Here is a 24895-nt window from a genome sequence, read left to right on the forward strand (position 1 = left end):
CTTATGAGGACACCAGTCACATTGGATGAGTGTCGTCCCCTCCCCCAATGAGCACGACCTCATCTCAGCTAATACACCTGCGAAGATCTCTACCTACAGGCCGCCTAAGGTTCCAGGTGGGTGTGAACATGGGGACACCGTTGAGCCCGTGGCGGAAGACAAGTGTATCTGAGCATCGTGTCAATCAGGGCTCCCGCTGCACGTGTCGGGACCCGCCGGCCACCTCCCCGGTGCCGGCCTCTAAGCCCGCTGTGCTCGCCGGCTGCCGTGTCACCTCCCACTCTGAAGGTCCGGAGTCCAGCCATGGGGCCTCCAGGCCAAAACCAGACTGTCGACCCGGACATGTTCTCTTCCCGGGGCTCGGGGAAGAGTCCACCTCCGACTTGCTCAGGCTGTCGGCAGACTCACTCGCTGCAGACGCAGGACCAGCTCTCGGCTGTGCCCCTCGGCCCCCGAGCCCCGCACGCAGCCCTGTGCCTGCCCTGCTCGCAGCCACGGAGGACTCTCTTGTCCTTGGCCCCCGTCATGAATTACTTTTGTTTGTTTTTTGCTTTGTATGATTTTTTATTGAGTCATAACTAACATGTAACATTACATTTGTTTCCGATGAACAACATAGTGAGATCCCGTATTTGTATTTATTGCAAAACGATCGCCACGAGTCTGGTTAACAGCCATCACCTCACAGTTACAATGTTTTTCTCGTGATGAGAATTTTTAAGATCTACTCTCTTAGCAACTTGCACATATACAGTACAGTATTGTTAACTGTAGTCCCCATGCTGTACTTTACATCCTCAGGACATATTGATTTTATAACTGGGAGTTTGCCCCTGAGACCCCTCTCTTTGTGAAGAGCTAATCCACTCCTGGGATTAGCTCAGGCCCCACTGGACAGCCTCCCCATCCTAAGGGCACATGTGCCGTATAACATAACCTGACCGCAGGGCGCAGGGTAAGGCCCGGAGTTCATGGTCCCAGGGGCCATGCAGAGCGCGTGCTTGGTGGTGGCGGGAGAGAGCCGGGGGTGTGTTAGACCCAGCCCCCCAGTCCTCTCTTACGGCTGCGGGTCTCAGCTTTCCTCTCCCAGGGCTGTAAGGCCAGTATCCCAGAGCCGCACAGAGAGGCACCTAATTAAGCCTGTTTTGCCAGTGGAGAAAGGAGACCCAGAGAAGCCCCCAACCTCAGGACCCCCTGTCTTCTGGTTTCTGCTTCCACGCCAAGGTTTTGCCACCTCCTCCCAGCAGGAGACTCAGCAAAGGGCTTTGACACAGAAACCCCCGAGCGTGGACGCTCCACGTGGGTCTGCAGGGGGGACCACACTTCCTTCCAGTCGCCCACATTTCCCTGGCGGCCCAGGGGGAGCCCCTGTGACCGTCCAGCTCGATCCAGCCCCAGCAGTCTCATGGGCCTCAGGGGCCCCCTCAAGGAGAAGGAGGAACAGCGAGTGGGTGCAGGGTTGCCCTGGCGGCCGAGCAGCAGGTGGGGAGGAAGGGGAGAGAGGCCAAGAGGGGACGGAGGTGGACAGCGGGAACCCCGGTGGGGAGGATGATGGGGCTGACGGGTCAGAGCCGTTGCGGGCAGAGCCCGCGGGCCACGGCCACCACTCCCACAGAAGGACCAGCCCACGGGAGGCCCTCAGGGGCAGCTGGTCAGTCGGCCTTGCGTCTCCCTCCCCACAGGGAACCTGGAACAGGCCAACGAGGAGCTGCGGGCCATCATCAAGAAGATCTGGAAGCGGACCAGCATGAAGCTGCTGGACCAGGTGGTGCCGCCTGCGGGAGGTGAGTCACCCCACCCCGGGCGCGTGTGAGTCCTGAGTCCAGGCTGCAGGAGGCCTGCCCTTTCGGGCTGGAGCCTGGTCCAAGCCTGAGGTCACAGAGGAGGCCGAGCTAGGCCCCCCGATGCCTGGAGGTTTGGCAGAACTTCAAGGAAACTCTGCAAAGTAGAGCTTTGCCCATAACCTGCCGGGCTGGGGGCTCTAGGAATGATGGGGTCCTGGAGACGGAGCCCCCCGGGACGCCCCTTCCTGTTCCTCCCAGGGCAGTGTTTGTCGGCTCTGTCAACTGTCCTCCGTATACAGTTGCCAAAGTATGAGTACAACACTTTAATATGAAATATGTTAAAGTCAAATGTTTTTCAATAAATAAATACTCAGGGACAACTCAGGGGCCCGAATTTCTAGTTAACTGACCAAACACTTGTCTGCACCCACTGTCATGAATAAGTTTGTGTTTAAAGGAAACAAACAGTGTTGACATTTTGCGTTTGTCTTTTTGAAGTAAGGGCTTATGGAGTATCTTTAAGTAAGTACAGACACCTCTGGGCACACACGTGGGGTAAGTGCAGACTGATCACGGGGTCCAGCCCAGTGGGGATCACGTTCACGGAGCGGTGCCAGCAGGGATACAGTTTTCTGAAAGGTGAACCCTTCTTGCTCAGGTTGAAACAAAACAAAGTGGTTTTCCATCCACCTAAACAGCAGTTATATTCCTGGGAAACTCTGGACTATCATAGCCGTGCAGGTCCCACGTGGAGCCAAGTGAGGGTCTTAGCTCAGGTGGTTATAGCGGGAGGTCCCCCCACAGACGTCTGGCGTGACCTTGGCAGGGTGCAAAGGTAGTATTCACTGTGCTTTTCGGGACACATCCAGAGCCACGTCATTCACGCCAGCAGCATCCCCAAAGCATGGTGACAGTTGCGGTGACACTGAGAAAGTCCCATACATTCCCAAAGCACTCCTTAAAAGGGGGTGCTGCCCCTGACGAGACCGCCCCCCCCGGAAGGAAGACAGGCCTGGGGACGGGCACCACCCGGCCTGGCGTCACACGCACCATGTCCCTTAATCCTCATCACGGTTCTGTGACGCCTGCTCTAGGAGCTGGTTCTCAGCTGCTGAGTAGCTGACCCCAGGCTGGTGGTGAGAGCCCTGCGGATTCAGGACCCAGGTCCAAGGGGGCCACACTTCCCACCAGAGCCAGTCTCCCCCGATTCACGGCAGACAGGGCTCGGGCATCCCCTCCACGTGGGGCTGGGGCCCCTGCTGGCCGGCCGGGAGGCAGGCAGCTGTGGGTTTGGCTGTTCTCACGCGACAGCTAAGAGCAGGGGAGCCATCACAGCCCCCAGAGGCAACCAGCAGCCTTCTCTGGGCCCTCCGCCCCGTGCTCCCCCAGGAACCGGAAGGTGGGGCGGGGGGGCTCCTCGTGGGGCAGGAACTGCTCCCCTCGGGGCCCCACTCGCTTCTCAGCACCCACTTCGTTCCCAAGACGGAGGCTGATTCTGTCTTGTGTCACTTGGGGAGCAGCCCAGCCACGGGGTTAGAAAGCCCCAACCAAGATGGGGGGCCTGCGCCCCTCCCACCAGCCCCTCCCGCCAGCCCTTAGGGGCCTGGGCGATGATCAGTGGGCACCGGGAGCTTCGGAATCAAAGAAGAGTTAATCAACAAGGTCCGTTAAGTAACAAATGCAAGGTGGGAAATCATTTTGACAATAGGCTACTTTTTCTGTGAAAAAAAGAGGGGGTAGGAATATATTTGCTTATTTGCAGGAAGCATTTGCATAAAGAATCTCTGGGGAAATAAGAAACGAAGGAGAAAGTTTATCTGATAGGAGGCGGGGGGAGAGACTCTTCGCTGTACACACACCTTTTTGTATATTTTTGTCTTTTTGAACCACGTGCATGGAGAGCCTCTTCCAAAAAACTTAATTGAGAAAACTTAAGAAGGCGTGGATGCTGAAAAAAGGTTCCGGAAGCCTGGCCAAGCCCCCTGCTTACGCCCTGTCCACCCTGTCCTCCCTTTGTTCTCAGATGATGAGGTCACCGTGGGCAAGTTTTACGCTACTTTCCTGATCCAAGAGTATTTCCGGAAATTCAAGAAGCGCAAAGAGCAGGGCCTGGTGGGCAAGCCCTCCCAGAGGAACGCCCTGTCCCTGCAGGTGAGGGTCCCCCCCCCAGGGGGCCCGGCACCCTCCACTCGCCTCTGCCAGGTCCGGGGCTCTCACGGGCTGGCTGGAGGCGGGTCCCTTCCTGAGGGCCCTGAGCCTTCCCCAAGGTGGATGCTGCAGGGGTCACCCTCCCCTCCTGTGGCCTCGCAGCCCACAGAGCTCGGGGAGTTGGCCGGGGGATCTGCTGACGCCCCCGAAACAGCCCCTCCCAACGTGCGTTCATCCCCCGTGGACCTCCGGAGGCTGGCCTGCTGCGGGGAGAAGCACAGGGGCGGGTGGGTGGCAGGTGGGGCACCAGGTCCCTCACGCATCGTCCCCCTCGGCTCCAGGCTGGTCTGCGCACCCTGCATGACCTCGGGCCCGAGATCCGCCGGGCCATCTCCGGGGACCTGACCGCCGAGGAGGAGCTGGACAAGGCCATGAAGGAGGCTGTGTCCGCGGCCTCGGAAGATGACATCTTCAGGGTAGGGGGGTGCCCCGGCCGCGGTCTTCAGCCTCCGTAAAGCTGGGTCTGGAGCAGAAGGGTGGGCTGGCGTCCCGAATCCAGGGAGGAAGCCCTGCGTCTTCGGCAGAATCCCAGCTCCCCGCCCCAGCCCCTCCCCCCAGCCCTCTCCCATCCCTCCACCTCATCCAACACTAGTCCTTCTCAAGCCGGGGCTCCCGGGACCCGGCTGCTCACAGAGCATCACTGGCCCTTGGAGAAGGCGGGAGGGAGCTGTTTTCCTAAGGAAATGTTTTCTAGGAGACGTTTCTACATTACACATTGCAAAGTGCTGGCCTTTGGGCCACATCGAATCCACAGACCTATTTTGTTTGCCAACATTTGAAAATCTGGCACATTCAAATAAAAATCTAGACTTCTATCCTCTCCTGAAAAAACCAGAAGATGTGCGGTATCAGGTGGCAGAGGTCTGGAAGCCAGTGGCAATCTTGACTTAGACCATGAGGTCTCCAGGCCCCAAAGCCCCCTCCGGCCTCCTCTCTCCCCTCCTGGATACTGAGGCTGCCATCAGTTTTATATATATATATTTTTTAATTTATTTATTTAATTTATTTTTTAATCTATTTTATAAATTTATTTATTCATTTAATCAATTAATTAATTAATTAATTTTGGCTACGTTGGGTCTTCGTTGCTACGCGCGGGCTTTCTCTAGTTGCGGCGAGCAGGGGCTACTCTTCATTGTGGTGCACAGGCTTCTCATTGCAGTGGCTTCTCTTGTTGCGGAGCACGGGCTCTAGGCGCACGGGCTTCAGTAGTTGTGGCACGTAGTCTCAGTAGTTGTGTCTCGTGGGCTCTAGAGCGCAGGCTCAGTAGTTGGGGCGCACGGGCTTAGTTGCTCCGCGGCATGTGGGATCTTCCCGGACCAGGGCTCGAACCCGAGTCCCCTGCACTGGCAGGCAGATTCCTAACCACTGCACCACCAGGGAAGCCCCTGCCATCTGTTTTAACAGTGAAAACTAGTGCCTGCTGGAATTCTGGGGCCCTTGCACCCAGCTCTCTTCATGAATCCCCAAGCTATTTGGCTAAAAATCCTATAGCAAGTGAGACGCCACCACCCAGAACTGCGCTAAGGCCTCTCACCCCGCCTCCCCGCCCCAGCAGGCTCCCAGGCGGTGGAAACATGGGGGTGAGAGGAGCCCGTCACCCTGAGGCTGTCCTGCCCTCACCACCCTCCTCCTTGTCACTGTGAAATGTCCATCACTGAATGGCCTCAGGGACACACTAGCATGTCAGTGTGACCCCAAGAGACCCCCAGCCTTGCAGGTAGCTACTTGCCCACTTGCCCGGGACAAGGGGGGAAGTCGGGGGAAAACACTGGTTCCTGATTTGAAATCTAAGACTCTCCCGGGGGAAGGAGGCCAGAGTGTAATTGGTGGAGTAACTAAGTCCTTCTTATTCTCAGAACCATTTGGCCAACGCAGTTCCTAGCTCAGTGAGCCAGTTGGATTCCTTTTTTTAAATCCCATTAGAACCTTCGGGCCCCTTTTTCCACCCCTCGGCCCTCACATGCCCCGCTGCTGCAGTGAAGGGTCTCCACCCCAGACTCGGCCACGTGTTGCCCGGCGGGGCTGAGCTCCCGGTGGAGAAGGGGAGGTGGCCGTGGGCGGGCCACCCCACACACACACCCCTCCGTCTCGCCTGCAGAGGGCCGGCGGCCTGTTCGGCAACCACGTGGGCTACTACCCCAGCGACAGCCGGAGCACCTTCCCCCAGACCTTCACCACCCAGCGCCCTCTGCACATCAGCAAGGCGGGCACCAGCCAGGGCGACACGGAGTCGCCCTCCCACGAGAAACTGGTGGACTCCACCTTCACCCCCAGCAGCTACTCGTCCATGGGTTCCAACGCCAACATCAACAACGCCAACAACACCGCCCTGGGCCGCTGCCCCCCGCCCGCCGGCCAGCTCGGTGCTGCCAGCGTCAGCACCGTGGAGGGCCGTGGGCCCCCCTTGTCCCCCGCTGTCCAGGTGCAGGGGGCCTCGTGGAGGCTCAGCTCCAAGAGGTGAGCAAGGGGAGGGGCTTGGGGAGGAGAATTTGACCCCTCAGCCCTCCAGCTGGGGTGGAGGCTGCTGCCCAGACCCCGGCCAGCGGGCGGCCAACGCAGCCTCCCGGGTCCTGCAGCCGCGCTCAGGAGGCCCCGTGGCACCACTGGCCGGCAGGTGTCCCGAGGCACACGCCTCTGGACGGGGCCTTCTCTGCTTTGTCCCCCGGAGCAGAGGGGCCCTGGCCCCGATGCCCGAGATGTTTGCGTCCTGGAGCCACCACCGTCTCTGTCCCCTGGGCCTTTCTCAAGTCTCTGCCCAAACCTGGCCTTGGGCCCCCAGGGGATGCGGCAGGCCCACCCCCTCTTCTTCGTGCCCGTCTCGTCCCCGGGAGGGGGCATTCTGGAGGCAGGAGGCCCTTCGCTGGGCGCTTGCCTGCTCTGACCCCGCGCGGGATCATTCCTGGCAGTCCTGACGGCGTCTCCCGGCTCCTGTCCCTTTCTTTTCTCCCACCCGCTGCTCCCTGGTACCCCAGGACCCACTGCCATGATGTGCTGGGGCGGTCGGCGCCTCCTTCCACGCTCTGGGCCTCGGCACGTGCCTCATTTATATGAGCAGCTCCGGGCTCCCAGGCCCGGGAGGATCTGAGCACTGCACCCTTAGCTGAGCTGCCCCTCCGAGCGGGACAGCAGCCGCCAGCAGCCCCGTTTCTGGGGCAGAACCCCTTTCCTCCCCTCCAGCTCAGATCCAGAAGTGATCTTTTCTAAACCCCTGGACAAGTGTCCTGAGCTGCGTTCATCCCAGAGGCCAGCTCCCGGCCGCCCGGTGTTCACGTCCCTTCATCACGCCCGCGTTAGCCGAGGTTCCAGCCTGGGCCGTGTCCCGCCCATCGCAGTTCACGGCTGAGTGCGGCGGCCCCAGCTCTGGCCTCACGTCCTGCACACGGCGGCCCGCGGGGGGAGCTGCTGGCCTGCCGCCATTCTGCGTCCCCAGCTCACGCCCCTCCCACGCCAGCAAGAGCACTCAGCGTCTCCTGTGTCCGTCACCGCGGGCAGGGCGCCATCGGTCAGGGCCTCCCCCAGAGATCCGCCTGGACCCTCCCCGAGTGGCTCACAGGCCCAGGGTCAAAGCTGGACACTGACCCAGCACTCAGATCTGAGAGGATAAGCTGGAATATTTCCCAGAGGCCCTGGGAGTCTGAGCATAAAGTGGGCCCCAGCACTCAGGACCTATCGGAAGAAAGGTGGAGGGAGACACCGAGCAGGACACAGACAGGAAGGGAGAACAGAGACCAGAGCTAAAGACCACGTGACCCAGTGGGCAGAAGACCAGGGCCTGGGGGGGAGCAGCTCAGGCTGAGGCACGTTCTGGTGTAGAAGGTCTCCAGCTCACGGGGACTCAGGTTTGAGGGGGACTCAGGCTCGGGGGGCTCAGGCTCACTCCCCACTGCTCAGAAGAACGAACCCCTTTGTGAGGCCTCTCCTCCGTGCTTTGCTCTAAGGAGTCAGCACCAGATCAAAAGCATGTCACGCATGACACCGGGAAGTCCCCAGCGCTGCCCAACAAACGCCCACAGGCCTGGCTGTCCGCAGTGGAGGGAAGGGACCACCCCCTCGCTGGTCCCCCCGCCCCCGAATAGTGCGGCCGGCCCTGAGCCGGGCAGGCAGACGGTGTTACTGGTGGGGACACTAGTCATGGGTGGGCTACATGACTTACCCCAGAGGGTAACTGAACCGGGTCAGAACTCAGATCCCCTTGGATGCTAACCCGGAGGCCCTTCCCCACCATGGAACCCTTATGGTTACACCTCTCAGCTCCATCAGTGGTCGTGTGTGTGTGTGTGTGTGTGTGTGTGTGTGTGTGTGTGTGTGTGTGTGTGTGTGTGTGTGTGTGAGATGCCTCACCTGCTAGGACGAGGGGTGGGGCTGGCGGTTGCTGACCTTTGTCTCTACCCCGGACACTTTAGGTGCCCCTCCCGGGACAGCCTGATAGCCATGGTGTGTCAGGACGAGGCCCCTCGGGATGAGACGTGTGGCCTGAGGATGGATGAGGACGCCGAGTACAGCAGCGAGCCCAGCCTGATCTGCACGGAGATGTGAGCTTTGCCCTCCGCGGCTGCCCGAGAAGGGGAGGGGAGGGCGTGACGGGCGGGTCCCTGGAATCCTCCTCTGGCAGCTGCAAAGCAGAGGAAGCCCCCCACCCTCATACACATGGTCCCCTGGTTGGCTTGGCGCTTCCTCATGACACGATGCTTTCAGGAAAACTGCTAAACGTTGTTTCCTAGGCTTTCTTGACACGTGTACATACTGACAATGAAATATTCGTGAAACTGCCTATAATAAAGCTGCCAGCAGAGGGCGCTGTGTCAGCCGTAGCTGAGATTTCCAACACAGCCGGAATTGTTTAAGAGAAGGGTTTTTAAACTGCAGATCCAGACCCATTAGGAAGCTGTGACATTTGCTTAGTCAGTTACAATCAACACTTTTAAAAGAAATCATAGCACAGAATAACATAGAATAGGATAGAAAAGGACGATAGGAAATAGCGTATTCAAAGTCACAAACGTAGTATCATTTTGTGAAGCATTTGTTGCCAAGTCCCATAAAATGTATTTGTGACTGTGAGCTGCATTCACAAAGTTGAACCTGTGTTAGAAGATTTCCTGAGAGGAACACTTTATCACAAGGAAGGACCAGCCCTTTCAGCTTTCGCTGTTCAGAGGATGCAGATTAACACATGGCCACATACCCGAGAAGTCAAGAAGAGCATCTGTTCCCACCGTCTGGGCTTTTGGTGCGTGCTTGGTGCTTGCAGGCCCTCTGCTAGATGGTGGACGAACCGGCCTCGGCACCCAAGGGAGGGCACAGGCTCGTTAAGGAGCTAAGAGGCTCTCAGAGGAGGAAAATAAAGATTTCCTCAGTCGCTGCTCACAGAGTGGTGCAAACAGCGAGAGTACAGACATTCAGAGAAGGTCAAGGTCGGAGAGAGGCACCAGGCATGAGGTCACACAGAAGCTGGGTCTTCAAGAGTGGTTACGGTCTGGATAAGAAGCAAATGTAATCGGGAGGGTGACCAAGCTGAACATGAGAGGCAAGCATCGTGGGTTTTGTCCAGAACCTTCCCTGCACGTCTGCAGATGCTTGCAGACAGCACACCAGGAGCACAGGCTCTGTCCTCAAAGTACGTGGAGTCACGCCAGGCACAGGCGGTGGCCTTGTCTGTGACGCGAAGGGCTTAGAACACAAGCGGGCGTCTGGGGTGCAGACGGCTCCACTAGGGGTTGCAAAGTCAACTTAGGGGCCACAAGGGCTTTTTTTTCAGTGAAATAGCCCAGGCCAAGGTAGAACAGAGGCTCTCGGGTGCTGCGGATTCAGGGAAGGTAATCACGGACCCGAGTCCAGCCCTCGGGCACGTCTGTCGTGTGCCCTGGGCCAGGAGGAGCCGTTTCTCACTGAGCCCCTGTTAGAAGGCCCAGGAGCTGTTGACTCACTAGACACCCCCAAGGGCCCGCAGCTGCCCTCACCGATGACCGCACGTTCGCGCTCTTGCTGACCGAGGGTGGGCGGGCCCGGAGAGCGAGGGGGCATAAGCGTGGTCTCGCGCTGGCAGTGGCCGTGGTAGACAGCATCCGCCTGTGAGCACGCCATTGCGGAGAGAAGCTGCAGGCCCAGAATTGGTTTCCAGCTTTCTCAGCAGCGGTGGTCCCCCTGCCTCGAATCACAAGTGCGGGAGGACACACGGGGCACAGGCGGAAGGAGCCGGGAACATCCGGGACAGCAGAGAGTGCAGCCTTTAGAGAGCACGGAGTGGGGGTCCCCTCACCAGGGAGAAAGCAGGCTGCCCGGAGGTGACAGTGCCCGGTGTCCTCTGCCCCAGGCTGTCCTACCGGGACGACGAGAATCGGCAGCTGGCGCCCCCCGAGGACGACAGGAGAGACATCCATCTCTCTCCGAAGAGGGGCTTCCTGCGCTCCGCCTCCCTAGGTAACCTGAGACCCTCTCTCTGAAGGTGGCCACCACCCCCCCTCGTGACGGTGGCCAAGCACACAGGGGTGACTGAGGAACGTCACCCCGTGGGGCTCAAGTGGCCCACGGCTGGGCTGGACGTGTGCTAATGCTGCATCTCAGCGAGGGCCCCGGGGCGGGGGGGAGGAGGCGTCCGTGCCCCTCCCTCGGTGTGAGCCGTCGGGGCCGTGTCATCTTCTCTCTCTCTCTTTTTTTTTTTTTAATATTTATTTATTTATTTATTTGGTTGTGCCAGGTCTTAGTTGTGGCTCACCGGCTCCTTAGTTGCAGCATGCAGGCTCCTTAGTTGCGGCATGCGTGTGGGATCTAGTTCCCTGACCAGGGATCGAACCCAGGCCCCTTGCATTGGGAACATGGAGTCTTATCCACTGCGCCACCGGGGAAGTCCCCCGTGTCATCTTCCGTGCTGACCCCTCACTTGCTCCGCAGGTCGAAGGGCCTCCTTCCACCTTGAGTGTCTGAAGCGGCAGAAGAGTCCAGGGGGAGACGTCTCTCAGAGGACAGTCCTGCCCCTGCATCTCGTCCACCATCAGGTAGCCCCACTTTGGGACAGGCCGCAGGCCACCACCTAGCAGGCTGGACAGCCCCGTGATGATCGTGCACCAAATCCCCCAGATGCCCGTCAGCCTTCCTGTCCAGACCACGGCTGTGTCCCCACCCCTGGCCCTAACAGCCCCCGGGGAGGGGGCTCTTCCCACACGAGGACCGTGCTGTCCCGGGCGGGAGACCCGGGAGGTCCTGGACAGCAGGAGCCCCTCTGGAGGCTGGAAGGACCAGCTGCTCAGGATCGGCCTGAGCATTTTCCTCCCAGTAGCCAGATGTTCCCTCCCCAGACATGGCTACACAACAGGCAGGTGCGGTCATACCTAGAGCCATAAGACACCTGGACATTTAGCTGCACAAAAATCCACCCACTGGAATATGGAAATGACCAGAGAGTGTTCCAACAGCACGGTCAGGGACAGGGATGATGTCAGGAAAGCGGGTCCAGGCAGATTCAGCAGTTGAACCGGCTCTTGGCCTGGGTGATGCCAAAAGATGGCGAAATCCAAGACCCCAGCATCAAGCTGCTCTTAGGACCCTAGAACTGACGGAAATTTCCAACAGCTAAACAATTAGGGTCTAAACTAGATTCTCCCCACCTTCTTACCTCTGTGATTATATACTCCCTTACCACGGGCCTTTGCTTTAAATGACTTTTTTATCCCCAAAGGCATTCAGTGTCAATCAAAGCTTACAGTCGGCATAAGACAGCCAGCGTGGCTCTGCCAGGGCGATGGTATTTCTGCTCAAGGAAATACACGATTTCACTCAGCCTGTGTGCCACCGCACAAATACACGTGGTCTCCACAGGGCTTTCTGGAATGTCGAGCAGCGCCTTACACTTCCCTCAGATCCCCAGGGACCCAGGACCCCAGACTGGGGGCCCTCAAGAGCAGTGGGCAGGGAGGCCAGCAGGCTGGGGGACACCGCATGTGCTTCTCTGAGAGATTTCTAGAAGCTGATTTCACCCGTCTCCGCTTATCGTGCTGGAAGGAAAACCTCCCTCGATTTACAGCTTCCCCTTATGCTTCTGAGCTGCCCTCTGACCCTTGCGGCCACATTCCCCGCCTCTCTGCCCCTCGGGCTGAGCCTCCCCACCAGGCGGTGTTGCTTCCTTGGACCCATCACGTCAGAGCAGGTGGAGAGGATCCGTGGCTCACGGGGGATGGGGCCAGGGCTAGAGAGCAGGTGACCTGGATCCCACTGGCCCTTGGCTTTCTGAGCTTAGAGGAGAAAGATCCCTGCAGAATGATGGTCACAGAGTCTATTTAGGGCGGTTGAGACCAGCTCCAGGTCCGGGTGCCTGACCGAGACCGTGCGAGCACCGGGCAGTGGGACACGGCTGAGGCCCCCTGACCTGCACTCTCGTGCTGTGTCCACAGGCGCTGGCGGTGGCGGGCCTGAGCCCCCTCCTGCAGAGAAGCCATCCCCCTGGCGCCCTCCCCCCGCCGCATGCCACGCCCCCTGCCACGCCCGGCCCGGCCTGGCCCCCGCGGCCTGTGCCCACCCTGCGGCTGGAGGGGGCCGAGTCCAGCGACAAGCTCACCAGCAGCTTCCCATCCGTCCACTGCGGCCCCTGGGCCGGGGAGCCCACGCCCTGCGGGGCCAGCGGCGGCATCCGGAGGGCCCGGCCCGTGTCCCTCACTGTGCCCAGCCCGGCGGGGCCCCGGGGCCGGCCCTTCCACGGCAGCGCCAGCAGCCTGGTGGAGGCGGTGAGTAGGCGGAGCCACGCGGGCCGGGCAGGGGCCCCACGGGCACAATGGAGGGGCCCTGGGGGGTGTCAAGTCTCCCGGCCGGAAGGACCCTCAGTCAGATCTCAAGTCCGCGTGAGCGCCCAGCCCGGCTGAGGAAGGGCGTGGGGGGGACCATGCGGGCACGTGGGGTGGGAGGAGCGGGCAGGGGCCGGGTGTGTCCTGCACATACACGCGTGCCCGCGCGCACACACACACACACGCGCGCGCGCGCGCGCGCATCGGCCCCGGGATCCTCACCCGCAGAAAAGCAGCCAGCGGCACTGGGCCAGGTGTCACCAGAGGAGACTGAAGGTTTCCTGGAAAGAGTCACGTGGGCGTCCTGGGGCGCCGGGTGGGTGGGAGGGAAGGACGGGGCCCCTGTGGCCTCCGTGCGCCCAGGTTGCCTGCGTCTGATGACGGTGCCCCCGCCCCGCCGGCTCTCCTCCGGCCCGCACGCCCCTAATGCCCGCAGGGGCGCTCCGTCCCACTCCTGCCCGGTGCGCAAGCACACACACGTGTACTCACGTGATGCGCGCACACACACTCTCCTCCCGAAGTGACCAGTCGGAAGCCCCCGCGCCGGCCCCGAAGGGAAGAGCCGGGCTCAGGAGTAACGCCGTCGCGGCGCCCTCTCCCCCAGGTCTTGATCTCAGAAGGACTCGGGCACTTTGCTCAGGATCCCAGGTTCCTCGAGGCCACCACCCAGGAGCTGGCCGACGCCTGCGACATGACCATCGAGGAGATGGAGAGCGCGGCCGACAACATCCTTAGCGGGGGCGCCCGGCAGAGCCCCAACGGTACCCTGCTCCCGTGTGCAAACTGCAGGGACCCGGGGCCAGACCGAGAGGGGGGCGCGGAGGACGTGGCCTGGGCGCCCAGCCCCGAGCCCCGCCAGGGCGGAGAGGAGCCCCGGGACAGCAGGCCCTTCGCCAGCAGCCTGTAGCAGCCGGGCCGGAGATGCCGGGTTTTTATTTGTCTCCATGTTCCTAATGGGTCCGTTTCAGAAGTGCCTCACTGTTCTCGTGACCTGGAGTTAACCGGAACAGCGTCTTCATTCATTTCGTAGGGACAAGACCGAGTCGGCGGCCAGGAGAGGAGCAGCCGCGGTCCGTGTCCGGCGGGGAGCGGTGGGGGGAGGGCGCGGGCACCAGGGAGGGGGCCCCCCCGCGGCCGCCTCGGCTCCCTCGGCCCTCACCCAAAGGACCCTGCGCCAAACGGGTGTCTTTCAACTCTGCTTGTCAAGAACTCATTTTGCACATATTCTGTATGAGCCTCACTGTCCCCATAGAGCCAGGGCCCTGTGCCTTCACGGAAGGAAGGAGGCCCCGGCCAGGCCCTGGGGAGGGGAGGGCGCTGCAGCTCCAAGCCAAGGCTGGCCACCGCCCCCTGCGCCACCCGCGTCTGGACCCCCTTCCCACCCGGCCGTGGTCACGGCCACGCCGCACCGTCGGCGCCGGGGGAGCGGGCACGCCCGCCGGGACAAGACCGGTGGTGCTGAGCGCCTGTCCAGCGCTCTTTTGTTTGGGGATTTGACATTTTTCTTCACAGCATGTTGCAGTTTTCATTTGGGGGGTTTTGTTTTTTTATACTTTTGTTTTCCCAGGGGGAGGGGAGGGAGAAGAGTGTTTACAAAGTTTTGCAGCACCCACCTTACCATTCTCACTTTTGCAAATGTAAATCGGGTTCAGTTTTGTTGTATCATTTAACGGTCGTGGTTTCCTTTTCTACGGAGGATTCAACAGAGCCGCCGTGGGAGAGTTTTACCAGCCGTGGTGTATGCCCAATAGTTTGTTATCATTTCCTTAGGTAGTGACAAGATTTCTTCGGTTTGGTTTCATAATTTAAAGGTGATCAGCAATGCACTTGGTAGGGTCTTGCACAAATGTGTGTAGTAGCGCGTGCCCGAGAGAGGAAGCAGCACGGGGTCTCTGCGAGTGTGTGTGCCGTGTGTACGGTGGGTTGTGTGTGTGCGGGCGTGGGCTGAGTCTGCAGCCACGCTGCGCCCGGGCCGCCAGTCTGCCCGCAGTTCCCCCTGGGGCTTAAGGGTGGGGAGCTCTGAATCTGGGGCCGTTTGAAAGCAAAAGCAAACCACTGTCTCTGCTTCTGAAACGGGAATCAGTAACTCTGCATTTTCTGTCCCACAAGATATGCAAAAACAATGCAATAATATTCATTTTAAAAATACAGTTGTGAGTTGTGTTGGCATTAAAACTGTGTTTAAAAAACCACACAGAAATTTAAGGGAGAAACTCAGAAGGCGTTTTGCTTCGATTTGTTCCGTGTAATGTTTTACTGCATTGATGGTGTTTCTGCTGAAGAGACCGTTATACTTGAATTCAGGTCAGTCTCAGTATTTTACAAATATTTTTTTAAAACTGAATTGCAATTGTGCCAGGCGGATATAATGAATTAAGTTTGGTTTTGGATTCACTTCTTGTATATTTGCTGCATGTAAGTAAATCATTTTGTATTTGGAGTGTGACAAGCTTCACCTTTGAGCTCTTAAGTGCTTTTCTACGTGTGGCTGGGGAAAAAGGGGACAGCTTTTCTTGTCCTTTGTGTGACAAGTGCCGGCACTACCCGTGTGGGTCCCGCCGACGCAGGCTTGGGCCTCACTGTTTTGCATATCTTGTGTTCTCTTCCGTTTCCCTCACTTTTCCCCAGACGGGGTAATAGGTGCCTCCGTGTCTTGCTTTGAGAGACCAGGACCCTCTTCTTCCCACGTCACTCTGTCTGCTCTGCCCTGGTTTTCAGAGTTGGAGTTTCTCCGGGGAGAGCCCTGCACCGTGAGGGGCCGTGAGGCGCCCTAAGCAGCCTCTTTCATCACCGGGTCCCCCCGGGAAAGGTGGCTGACCTTACCCTTCACCACCCCCCACCCTGGCACAAGCGTTCCTTAGGGAAGTGCCCATTGACCGGGAGGGTGGAGGGGAGGGTGTCCTCAGCCGACAGCAGGGGCCGGAGCCAGGCAGCAGGTGCATCCTGTCCATCCAAAGCCAAGTCCGTCCTGCTCGCTTCTCCATCTTTCACTCATTCTGGAACAGGATCTCCTCCAGCCCACCCCTCGCGGTACGGCAGCCACGGAGGGACGAGGACTGGGGGCGGGCGGCGCATGGGGAACTCGTGGTGAGGGCAGGGCCGGAGGCATTGTGGGGGCATCTCTCTGCCCCCGCACCCACCTGGACATCACCTGGGTGCTACATCCTTCAAACAGGTTCCAACAGTGACCGATTCGGGGGAAGCAGGACCCAACCGTTCATCCAGACCTTCCCCGTTGAGTCTCTTCCAGCCCCGGGCTCGCTCAGCGCTTCTTGGCGCTGACTTACAAGAGCAACTTAGAAGTCAAAGTCGGGCAGTGCCCGCTGCTCCGTGAAGACGGGTTTTCCTGTGGTGGCCTGATGCGCATGCCCCCAGGTGAACACATGCAAGGGCTGCTCCCTGTTCCTCCAAGCGCAGCCCCTCCAGTCTCTGCGCTCCTTCTTGGTGCCATCGAGGTCTTGTAGGAGTTACATGGAGGTCCTTTGTCCCGTTTCCCTAGATGTCTGCCGCGGCTGCTAGGATTTTAGTTCTGATGGAGAGCGGAGCCCTTTGGGGTTGATACCCAGCTCTTGCTGTGCATTTGGCCCCTGGATAGAGCTGTGGACTCTTAGCTGACCTCACACACGCCGGCACACACTCGGCCTTCTCGTGCTGTCTTCTGTTTTCCTTTTGGGCTTTTCATCTGTGTCACCAAATCTCAGCGACCGGCTCGTGCTGGGCTTATGCCAGCTACTCCCAGGGCTCCGCCAAGCGCGTCCCCCCATCACCGCGCACACTGCAGGCGTGCTTCTCCTTTGCCGTCAGCTCTGTCTCTGTCGGGAAGACCCATCCAGGGAGGGGTCTTCCTGGGCCAGAGCTCAGGACCAGCTAGGGTGGGACGGACACGCGGCACCCATCCTCCCGAGCCTCATCCGTCTTGTTGTCTCCACCTCTGCACCCAAAACAGAATCTTCCCATGACCTTGGAAAGCAGAACCATTGTGTTTTCTGAAGCCCTTGAGCAGCAGGAGAAAAGCCATGATGGCCAAGGACCTGAAGGACTTGAGGAGTTTAGGCTCAGGGTTTGGTGAAGCTGGTCTGTGTTTGTCCCCTGCTGGGCCAGCCTCTTGTTTCCACCTTAACCTTACAGTTACTTATGTGCTTGGCTTGATTCCCGGCTGTCTCCTTTCCACCCGCCTCCTAGAAGGTTCTTTTTGGTCTTGGGTTAAAATGCAGACATTTCCCCCAGATTTTGGCTTGATCTGTGAATTTTTCTCTGCTTTGCTTCAGACGCTCTTCGTCCAGTCTCTTCCCTCATCTTCTCAGTCTGACTGGGACCCGAGGGTCTGCCTTACCCGTCTTTATCCTCCTCCACGCCGTGGCTTCCGAGCTGCAGGGTCTCATCCTGAGCCGCCCGTCACTTCCTGCCGGCCGGCCTCCAGACACACCGTCTCCCCATCCGTTAGCTGAGGGCACCACACCCTCCAAGGCCAATATAATGTCTTTCTGAGGAAGAAGAGCCCCTGAAAGGGAGGAGCTTGGAGGTCATCAAGGGGGTGAGGGCTGCTTTCCAGGGGCCAGTTGAGAGTATGTGCCCCCCACCCCATAGGCCAAGAAACAGAACGGAACTTAGACCAGCACAGGGAGGAGCCCGCGTGGTGGAGGCCTGCAGCCTCGTCAGACCATCGTCACAGGCATTGCTAAGCACGGGGGTGGCACCTCCACACCCAGCGAGACCTGGAAGGACGGGCGTGTCGCTGTCCAAGAGGCCAAGGGCCGGGCGACCTGGTGTCGACCCTCTAAGCCGCTGGTCAGTCGAACCAGAGCCCAGGCCAGGTCTGTTTTTTTAAAGACCAGGCTCTGGTCTGCGGAAAGTGCCAGCACTGAACCGAAGGGAAACTGGGGCAAAAGGGGGCATATTTTGACCCCCTGTGTCTGCTCCTGTTTTGTGGAAGGAAGTGTCCGGTGTGACGGCCCGCCGTGGCCAGGACAGCGGAGAGGCGGGGGCCTCAAGATCAACCGTAGAAGAAGAGAAAAATAAAAGTGCTCTGGTGCTGTTTTCCCAGCCAAACCACTGTCTCTGGCCGTTAGGGGTGTCTGCCACCCTGTCCCCCTCTCTGCGGATACTTCTCCCGCGTGTGGGCCACGGGCTCCAGTGGGATGACAGGCGGGCTGGGGGGATACCCCGGGGTCACCACAGGAAGCCAGCGCCCAGCTTTCCTGGCAGCTGCGCCCGCATCAGGGTGGGCCTCCCTCCTTTTCCCCAGCCCCCTGTTTTCCCTCTTCCCCCGGTTCAGTGAGAAGGGGCCTGTGAGCAGATTCTAACATAGTTTCTTGGTGAAGCCATTTCTGGGTTTAACTTTATTTATTTATTTATTTTTGTTTCCAACGAAACCCTGCTTTGTGAGGCCAGGCAAAACGAGCAGGTAAATGTGTTTCTGCCAGGGCTCCGCATCGTTGGGGAGAGACCTGCACCCCACCCGCGCGCACACCGACACACGCCCTTGTACACGCGCACGCACCCTGAGGGGGCAGGCGCCGGCCCTCGGGCTGGGATCAAGATGCCTGGCTTTGCCCTCCTCTCAGAAGGCTGAGCGCCGACTGGAGAGAGAAGCAGAGGTCCTCCCCCCGGGTGGAAGCGTGCCGTCCGGACTGAATTCCACTATGAACTAAATGTCACTTCTCTTCATGGAGAAAATACCACCACTCTTAAAGTCAAGATTTTTTCTTGCCATGATTTTAGGAGGTTTGGTCCATAGCAGGCGGGTGGCGAAGCCCCTGAGGCTCCCTGGTGTCTTAGAACAGCCTCCTTGTGGGCTCTCTGAAGGGGAACTGGCGATTGCAGCGGAGTGTATGGAATATACCGTTAGGCTGAGTTGGGCAAATCACTGAACCCTGAGAGCAGTCGGAGGTGGGGTCTTCCACGGACATTCCCTTTCTCCCCTAAATCAGGGACACCCAGAGGGGGACTAGAGAGCGGGACAAGAGTTTGGATGTCACATCAGCCGAGTCCACAGCCTCCTGTGGGTTGGGGCTGCCTTGCGGCAGGCGCCTCCCCTTTTGTGGGGCATCCAGGCACCCAGGTTTCAGAATAAGTAGTGTGACTTGGATACGGCTCCTGGAAAGGGAGTGTGACACTTAGTCCACGTGAATCAGACATGTACGACAATTCACCACCTGGGAGGACTCGTGAGTGGGAAGATGTTCCACCGAGCTCACATCTGAGCCGCTCTGGGGTCAGAGGCTGTCTGTTTCAGGGGAGGGCCGTGTCTGTAGGAGACACGGAGGTGGGCACAGTGCTTCCTAGTCACGGTGCGGCCCGGAGGCTCCCGTCCCGCCATCCTCGGTGCCCCTGGGTTTGTGGGCCGGCATGAGGAGAAGGGGGCCCGGCCTCGGTCACCACCCGCTGCCCTGGCTCCTGAGGGCGTGGCCTGCGGGGCCCCAAAGCCCAGAGCAGGGGGCAGGGGAGGCCCTGTCCCTAGACGGGTCACTGAGTTCCAAGCCCCCTTCCCCCAAGATGTCCCACCGTGGAGACACCATGCCAGGCTGGAAAGGGAAAAACAGAACTTGGGACTCAAGGGTAGACGGTTTGTAAAACAAATAATCCAGCACCAAGGTCTCCTTCAGAAGGCGGCCCCAGAGACCCAGATGCAGAGGCCCCTTACTGCCTGCACGTCAAGGGCATCCCACCCACCCTCAGAGTCTGGCCTTGACCTCCCTGCCCGCCCCCCTCCACTGTTCTCCCAGAGCCTTGAGGGAAGAAGGTCTGGCTCTGGAGGCCCGGATGTCCAAGGCACAAGCAGGTCTGGACTAGTCTGTGATGTAGCAGCGAGAACCACCGTGGAAAACACACGTCCACTAAGAATCAGGGTGACGGGCCCCCCATTGGTTGGTGAAGCGCCAGAGTGTGTATCGCTGTCACAATTTCCCTGTTTTATTTTGATGCCCCTGAGCTACCAAGCCAAGGTCCTCCGTGCGGGAGGTGCAGACGCAGCCCCTCCACCCACCCCCCGCCTCTTGTCCCAGCTCGGACCCCCTTCATCCTCCGACCCACCGAATCATGCTCGTTCCCAGAGGTCGGTGCCCCCGCCGTCGCCCCTGCGCCCATCCCCTCCCCACCCCCTGCGTCCCGTACACCTCCCTCCAGGCCCTGCGGCTTCACAGCCTCATGTTGTAAATACTGTTGTACAGTTTGTAATCATCCAATCACCCCAAGTCAGCGGCCTCGCCTGGGTCCCTTCTCACCTCGAGAAAGGCCAGGGAATTGAGAAGAGCTTCAGGGCCATCTCTGTGTGAGACGCTATGTATATTCCTGTAAGATTGCATTTTTATCTAAGGAATGATGTTATTTAAAAAACAAACCAAAAAAAAAAAACAAAAAACAAGAATTGCAAATAAATTTCTTAACAATGTCTACGTTGGTCCGGTCGATCATCCCTCTCGCCTTCTCATCCCGTTTCCTGGACTCACAGAAACGCCCTTAACTCTCATCCTCCAAAGGGGAGGACGGCCAGGGGAACGCGGGGAACCTGACCCCGGGGAATCTGACCCCGGGGACGGTCTCTGACCTCATTTCAGCAACTCATCTCATCACCCAGGTCTTCCTTGCAGTGAAAAGGTTAACAGAAAAATGGTCAAAGGTTGACAAGGGACACAATAGGAGAAATTAAATGCATGATGCACAGAAGACAAGAGCTGTCCCCCCACCCCCAATTGGGAAAGGCACAAAATTGGTTTTGAATAAATGAAGGAGAGGGAGGCGGGAAGGAAGAGGAGAGAAGTCGGGCGATGAGAGCATGTATGTGAAAGTACTTTGGGGACTTCCCTGGCGGTCCAGTGGTTAGGACTCCACCACGCTTTCACTGCCGAGGGCACAGGTTCAGTCCGAGGTCGGGGAACTAAGACCCCGCAAGCCTCATGGCACAGCCAAAATAGTTAAAAAAAAAAAAAAAAAAACTTTGAAAGCTATAAATAGGCAAGTTGTTTTCTTTTCTTTTTTTTTTTTTTATTATTAAACAGACTCAGGCAAACCTTTCAGAATAATTCCCTGTGTCAAAATAACTTGTCCCAGAAATGACGTCCTAGTTGGATACAGTTACGAGATTGTCCCCTTGGACGACTGAGTCCATTCCGGGAATTACGAGTCATCACCGCCCTCCCTCCTCCTCTGCTGGAGCCCCCTCGGCCCCAACCCTGCCCCCCAACCTGGACCCTGGGCTCTGGAGTCCAGGCTCGGAGGAGAGGAACACGTGTGGAGGCTGCTTGTCCAGCTTCCAGAGCAGGAGCCGGGACCTCGGGTCACGGTCAGCGGTGAGGTATCACTTGGTAGCAGCAATGACTGAGGAGCCAAAGTTTGAGAATGATACTTTTCGATCATCCGGGACAGACTGGAGACTTGCCCTGTGATGCATCTGTTCTGCTTGCATTCTGAATGCTTCCTCAAGTGGGACGGAAGGAGCCAGGCTTCGCCCTGGGAGCGGTCACCACGCGAGCAGCCCTCACGCGTGGACGGCCTCCCTGCTACTCTGCTCTCTGGGTCAGCGTGTAGGCCTGGCCCACCCCTCCCCCTCCTCGGGCCTGCTTCTGCCCACTTCCTCCTTTCTCCCCCCAGGGGGATGTGATTGTTGGTCTGACTGCCCAGAGAAGTCGATATGAATTGGGCCCATTACAAGGGTGCGGGATGGCTGTGTGGTGGAAAGTCAGTGGACGCACCTGACACTCTCTCCTGCGCTTGCTTTTTCCCGCCTTCTTTCTGTGTATCTCCGTCTCGCTCCCTGTTTGCACGCGGTTTGCCAGGTAGGTGGGCTCGGCAGGCTTTCAAGCCCCTGCTCTCAGAGGCCCATCTGGACCCATCAGCCCAAAAGTCAGGCCGCAGGAAATGGGGCTGGAAGACCCTCGGCTGCCCGTGAGCCGCGTGAGGGGCTCGGCCCAGCCTTCGCAGAGCCCCACCGTGAATGTTATCAGACACCTTTCCAGCTAATAATAAAAGGCACCTACGCTTTTCATTGGCTGCAGCTCCTTGTACGTCATCTCCTTTCTAATGCGGTCATCAGGTGAAAACATTCCCTTGGAGCCGTGGCTCCATTTGGAAACACCGAATGCAGCCAGCGCCGGGCAGGGTGCTGCTGGGACGGTCCCCACTTCTGGGATGGTGTGCAGGTCCCTTCCCTGAGCAGAGGTGCCCACTGTCCTTTGGAAGTCCCATGGGCTAGGAGCTCACACAGACACTGAGTGACCCGGGCGGGTACCGAGCCAGCTGTCAGCCCCAGGGCCACACTCTTCCCCGTGCTTTATGACCCTGGGCTGGACCCTGTGGCACTTCTCTTTTGCTGGATGCCTTGAGGTCGGGGTTTTTCAGGAGACAGGACAGATGTCCTGGAAGGGCCCGGGAGGCTGTGGGGAAAGACGGGAATTCCTCCCCATGGGCTGCTTCTTAGTGCAGCAGCCAGTGCTGGGGGTATGGGGCCAGCAGCGGCCACCTTGGGGGCCCCGTGAGCCGGCTCCCTGCCCCCTCTGGCCGGTCTCTCCGTCCCCCGCAGATGGCTCGCCCCTGTGCAGCCACACCATCCTCCACGTCCAGGCTCCCTCGGCCCTCACGGCAGAAGCTGCCTTCCGGTGCTTCCATAAACCTAGAGTCCTCTCTCAACCCCTGTAGGTAGTTAGCCAGTCTTTGTGTTAGCCTCTCCCTGTTCAAATGACCGGAGTGGGTTCTGCCCCTGACTGAACATACCAGTAACCCCCGCGGGGCCCTTGCTCGTCCCTCTGCCTGGAATAGTCTTCACCTGGATGAGTAGATGCTCAGACGTGGCTATCCACTGACCACTCCGCGTCCAGTCCTTCCTGTGGTCAAGCTGAAGCCCTGAGCAGCCTCCATCTACAGACCTGACCACTGGGCACCATTGCCTGCAACCAGATGAGCCCAGGACAGTGGGGGTGAGAGGCCTGCTTGTGATACAAGCCAGACCTTGATTCCAACTCTGTGAACCTGACTGAGAGCCGTGTCACCACTGCCTACAAGCCCCAGAAATAGGCCCAGATTCTCTGAGACCACGTGCTTATACTCCCATGGTCCAAAAAAGTACTTCTTGAGTCCCTAGTATGTACCCGACACTGTCTGGGCACTGGGCAGATAGCAATGCTTGGCTCTGATTCTGCCCTATGATGCCCCACCCGTCCCAGGAGTAACCCGTCTTCTAACACCACTAAGAATGCACTGGGTGAAGCCTCACCCACAGGCTAGAGTCTCCCCACAGCCCAGCTGAGGTTCTAAGGGGGGCTGCACAGGCCCTGCCCACAGTCTGCCCAAAGACGCCCAGCCTGGGGGGGAGTCGAGGTGCATCTGGAGGCTTTGTGCCTGGAGGCGGGGGTGGGGTGGGGTGGGGTGTGAGCCCAGCAAGGTCATGTATCTGTGACCGTATGTGCAACATGTGCAACGGAAGGTGCTGGGCCCTCAGGTCCTGCCTTGCTGGGCCCGGCGCAGAGCCAGTGGGTCACTCAGGACGCTGAGCTGGTCCATGCAGGGGCTCCCTTACCCAGGGAGCAGGGGCAGACGCAGCAGTGGCCTCGGTCCCTGGCACAAGCCGCTTCGGCTGGGGCTGGGCCAGCTGCTGGAGAGAGCAAAGGAGAATCGTCTCCTGGGATGGAAGAGAAGCACGCCTCCACAGACGCATGAAAGCTGAGACCACCCAGCTTCCGCCGGCTCCTGTACCAGGTGGGGCCCTGGTGTCAGTGTGCTCGTTTTCTATGCTGGGCAACAGATTTCCACAAACTTAACAGCTTACAACAACACACTTGTAGTATCCCACAGTTTCTGTGGGTCAGGAGCCCAGGCGGAGTCCTCTGCCGTCTCCTGAAACTGCCATCCACGGCACACTGGGCTGTGTTCCCATCTGGGGGTTTGACTGGGGAAGAAGCCACTTCCAAGTTCATTTAAGTTGTGAGCAGAATTCGATTGCTTTGCGGTTGTAGGACTAATGCCGAAAGCTCAGCTTCTCTGCACGAGTGCCACATCGAATCTCACAGAGTTTTGGGTGAAGCAGAAAAGAACAGCTTTATTGCTTTGCCGGGAAAAGGGGGACACGGTGGGCTCCTGCCTCGAAAACTGTGTCCCAACCCCAGAGGATTCGATGAGGGGCTTTATAACAATGGTTCATGGCTGGGGTGCTGACAGACGAGGGTGTGCGCAGGGTCTCAGGTAGTCAGTCTTCTAATCCTGAAGAGCTTCTCCGGTCCCGTTAGTCTCGCCTCAGGTGGTCTCTTGGCCGGCTCCTCCCTTGATGAGCAACTGTTCGAATCTGCCCTTTGGAACCCGGGGAAGGTCATGGAGGCTGGAACCTTGCCTACAAGAGATGGGAGACCATAGGGCCTCTCTCGGTTTCAGGACTGAGGTCCCCGTTTTGCTGCTGGCCGTCAGCTGGGGGCCCCTCTCACCTCGAAGAGGATGCCTGCACTTCCTTGCCGTGCTCCTACCCCCAAAGTCCCTCCCTTCAAAGCCAGTAAGGGAGAGTCTTCTATATCACAGGCGTGACATCTGGTGGGTTAGAAGCAACTCACGGTTCCTGCCTGAGCTCAAAAGGGAGGGATTACACAAAGGCATGGACATCAGGGCGGAAGGTCTCTGGGGGACACCTGATCTGCACAGTCAGCCTCAGAACCGAGGCTACACGAGGGGGAAATCCCAAGCACATCCACCTAAGTGATTTGGGAGCATCACACTGGCGGGGAGAGCACAGGTGGGGCTGCGGCTCCACCCTCTGCATTTACAGCGCCTCCGGGGGGCCCACCAACCTCCTTGGACCTTGGCGGCTCTCAGCTCCTCCAATCTATCGGAAGATGCTGGAAGAACAAGGCGAGAAGCTCTGCGTCACAGGCCCTGGGGAGGATCTTAGGCCTGTCACCACATGCCCCCCCACCCCCACCCCCAGTTAAACAACCCGAGCCTGGCTGTGGACAGGGGACGTAAACACACACATTTATTTTGCGCGGCAGGAAAGCGAAGGTCGGCGGGAGGAAGCCCCACGAGGACAGAGCTCGGAGGGACCCAGACCCCCAGCGTCAGCCGGGACAGAACGTGGCTCTGGGCCGGCCCCAGAGCAGGTAGTGGTGGATGCTGTAGAAGAAGAAGCCAGAGCAGAAGAGGATGATCACG

At 58.9% G+C, this 24895-nt stretch overlaps 1 protein-coding gene across 1 annotated transcript in view; it reads left to right on the forward strand.

The window, feature by feature from the left end:
- CACNA1C (calcium voltage-gated channel subunit alpha1 C) overlaps nt 1–13676 on the forward strand; it is a gene marked incomplete at its 3' end in the record, with an annotated part of 148632 nt that extends 134956 nt beyond the window's left edge. The window contains exons 34-42 of the mRNA XM_079714279.1: nt 1683–1784; nt 3808–3935; nt 4274–4408; nt 6094–6452; nt 8399–8527; nt 10309–10415; nt 10887–10990; nt 12383–12712; nt 13374–13676. Of these exons, the coding sequence (XP_079570405.1) occupies nt 1683–1784; nt 3808–3935; nt 4274–4408; nt 6094–6452; nt 8399–8527; nt 10309–10415; nt 10887–10990; nt 12383–12712; nt 13374–13676 (1697 nt within the window). The remainder of the gene's footprint in view (nt 1–1682; nt 1785–3807; nt 3936–4273; nt 4409–6093; nt 6453–8398; nt 8528–10308; nt 10416–10886; nt 10991–12382; nt 12713–13373) is intronic.
- Between the last annotated feature and the right edge of the window lie 11219 nt (nt 13677–24895).

The sequence above is a fragment of the Hyperoodon ampullatus genome (assembly GCF_949752795.1).
Source record: "Hyperoodon ampullatus genome assembly, chromosome: 11".
In the NCBI taxonomy this organism is placed as follows: domain Eukaryota; kingdom Metazoa; phylum Chordata; class Mammalia; order Artiodactyla; family Ziphiidae; genus Hyperoodon; species Hyperoodon ampullatus.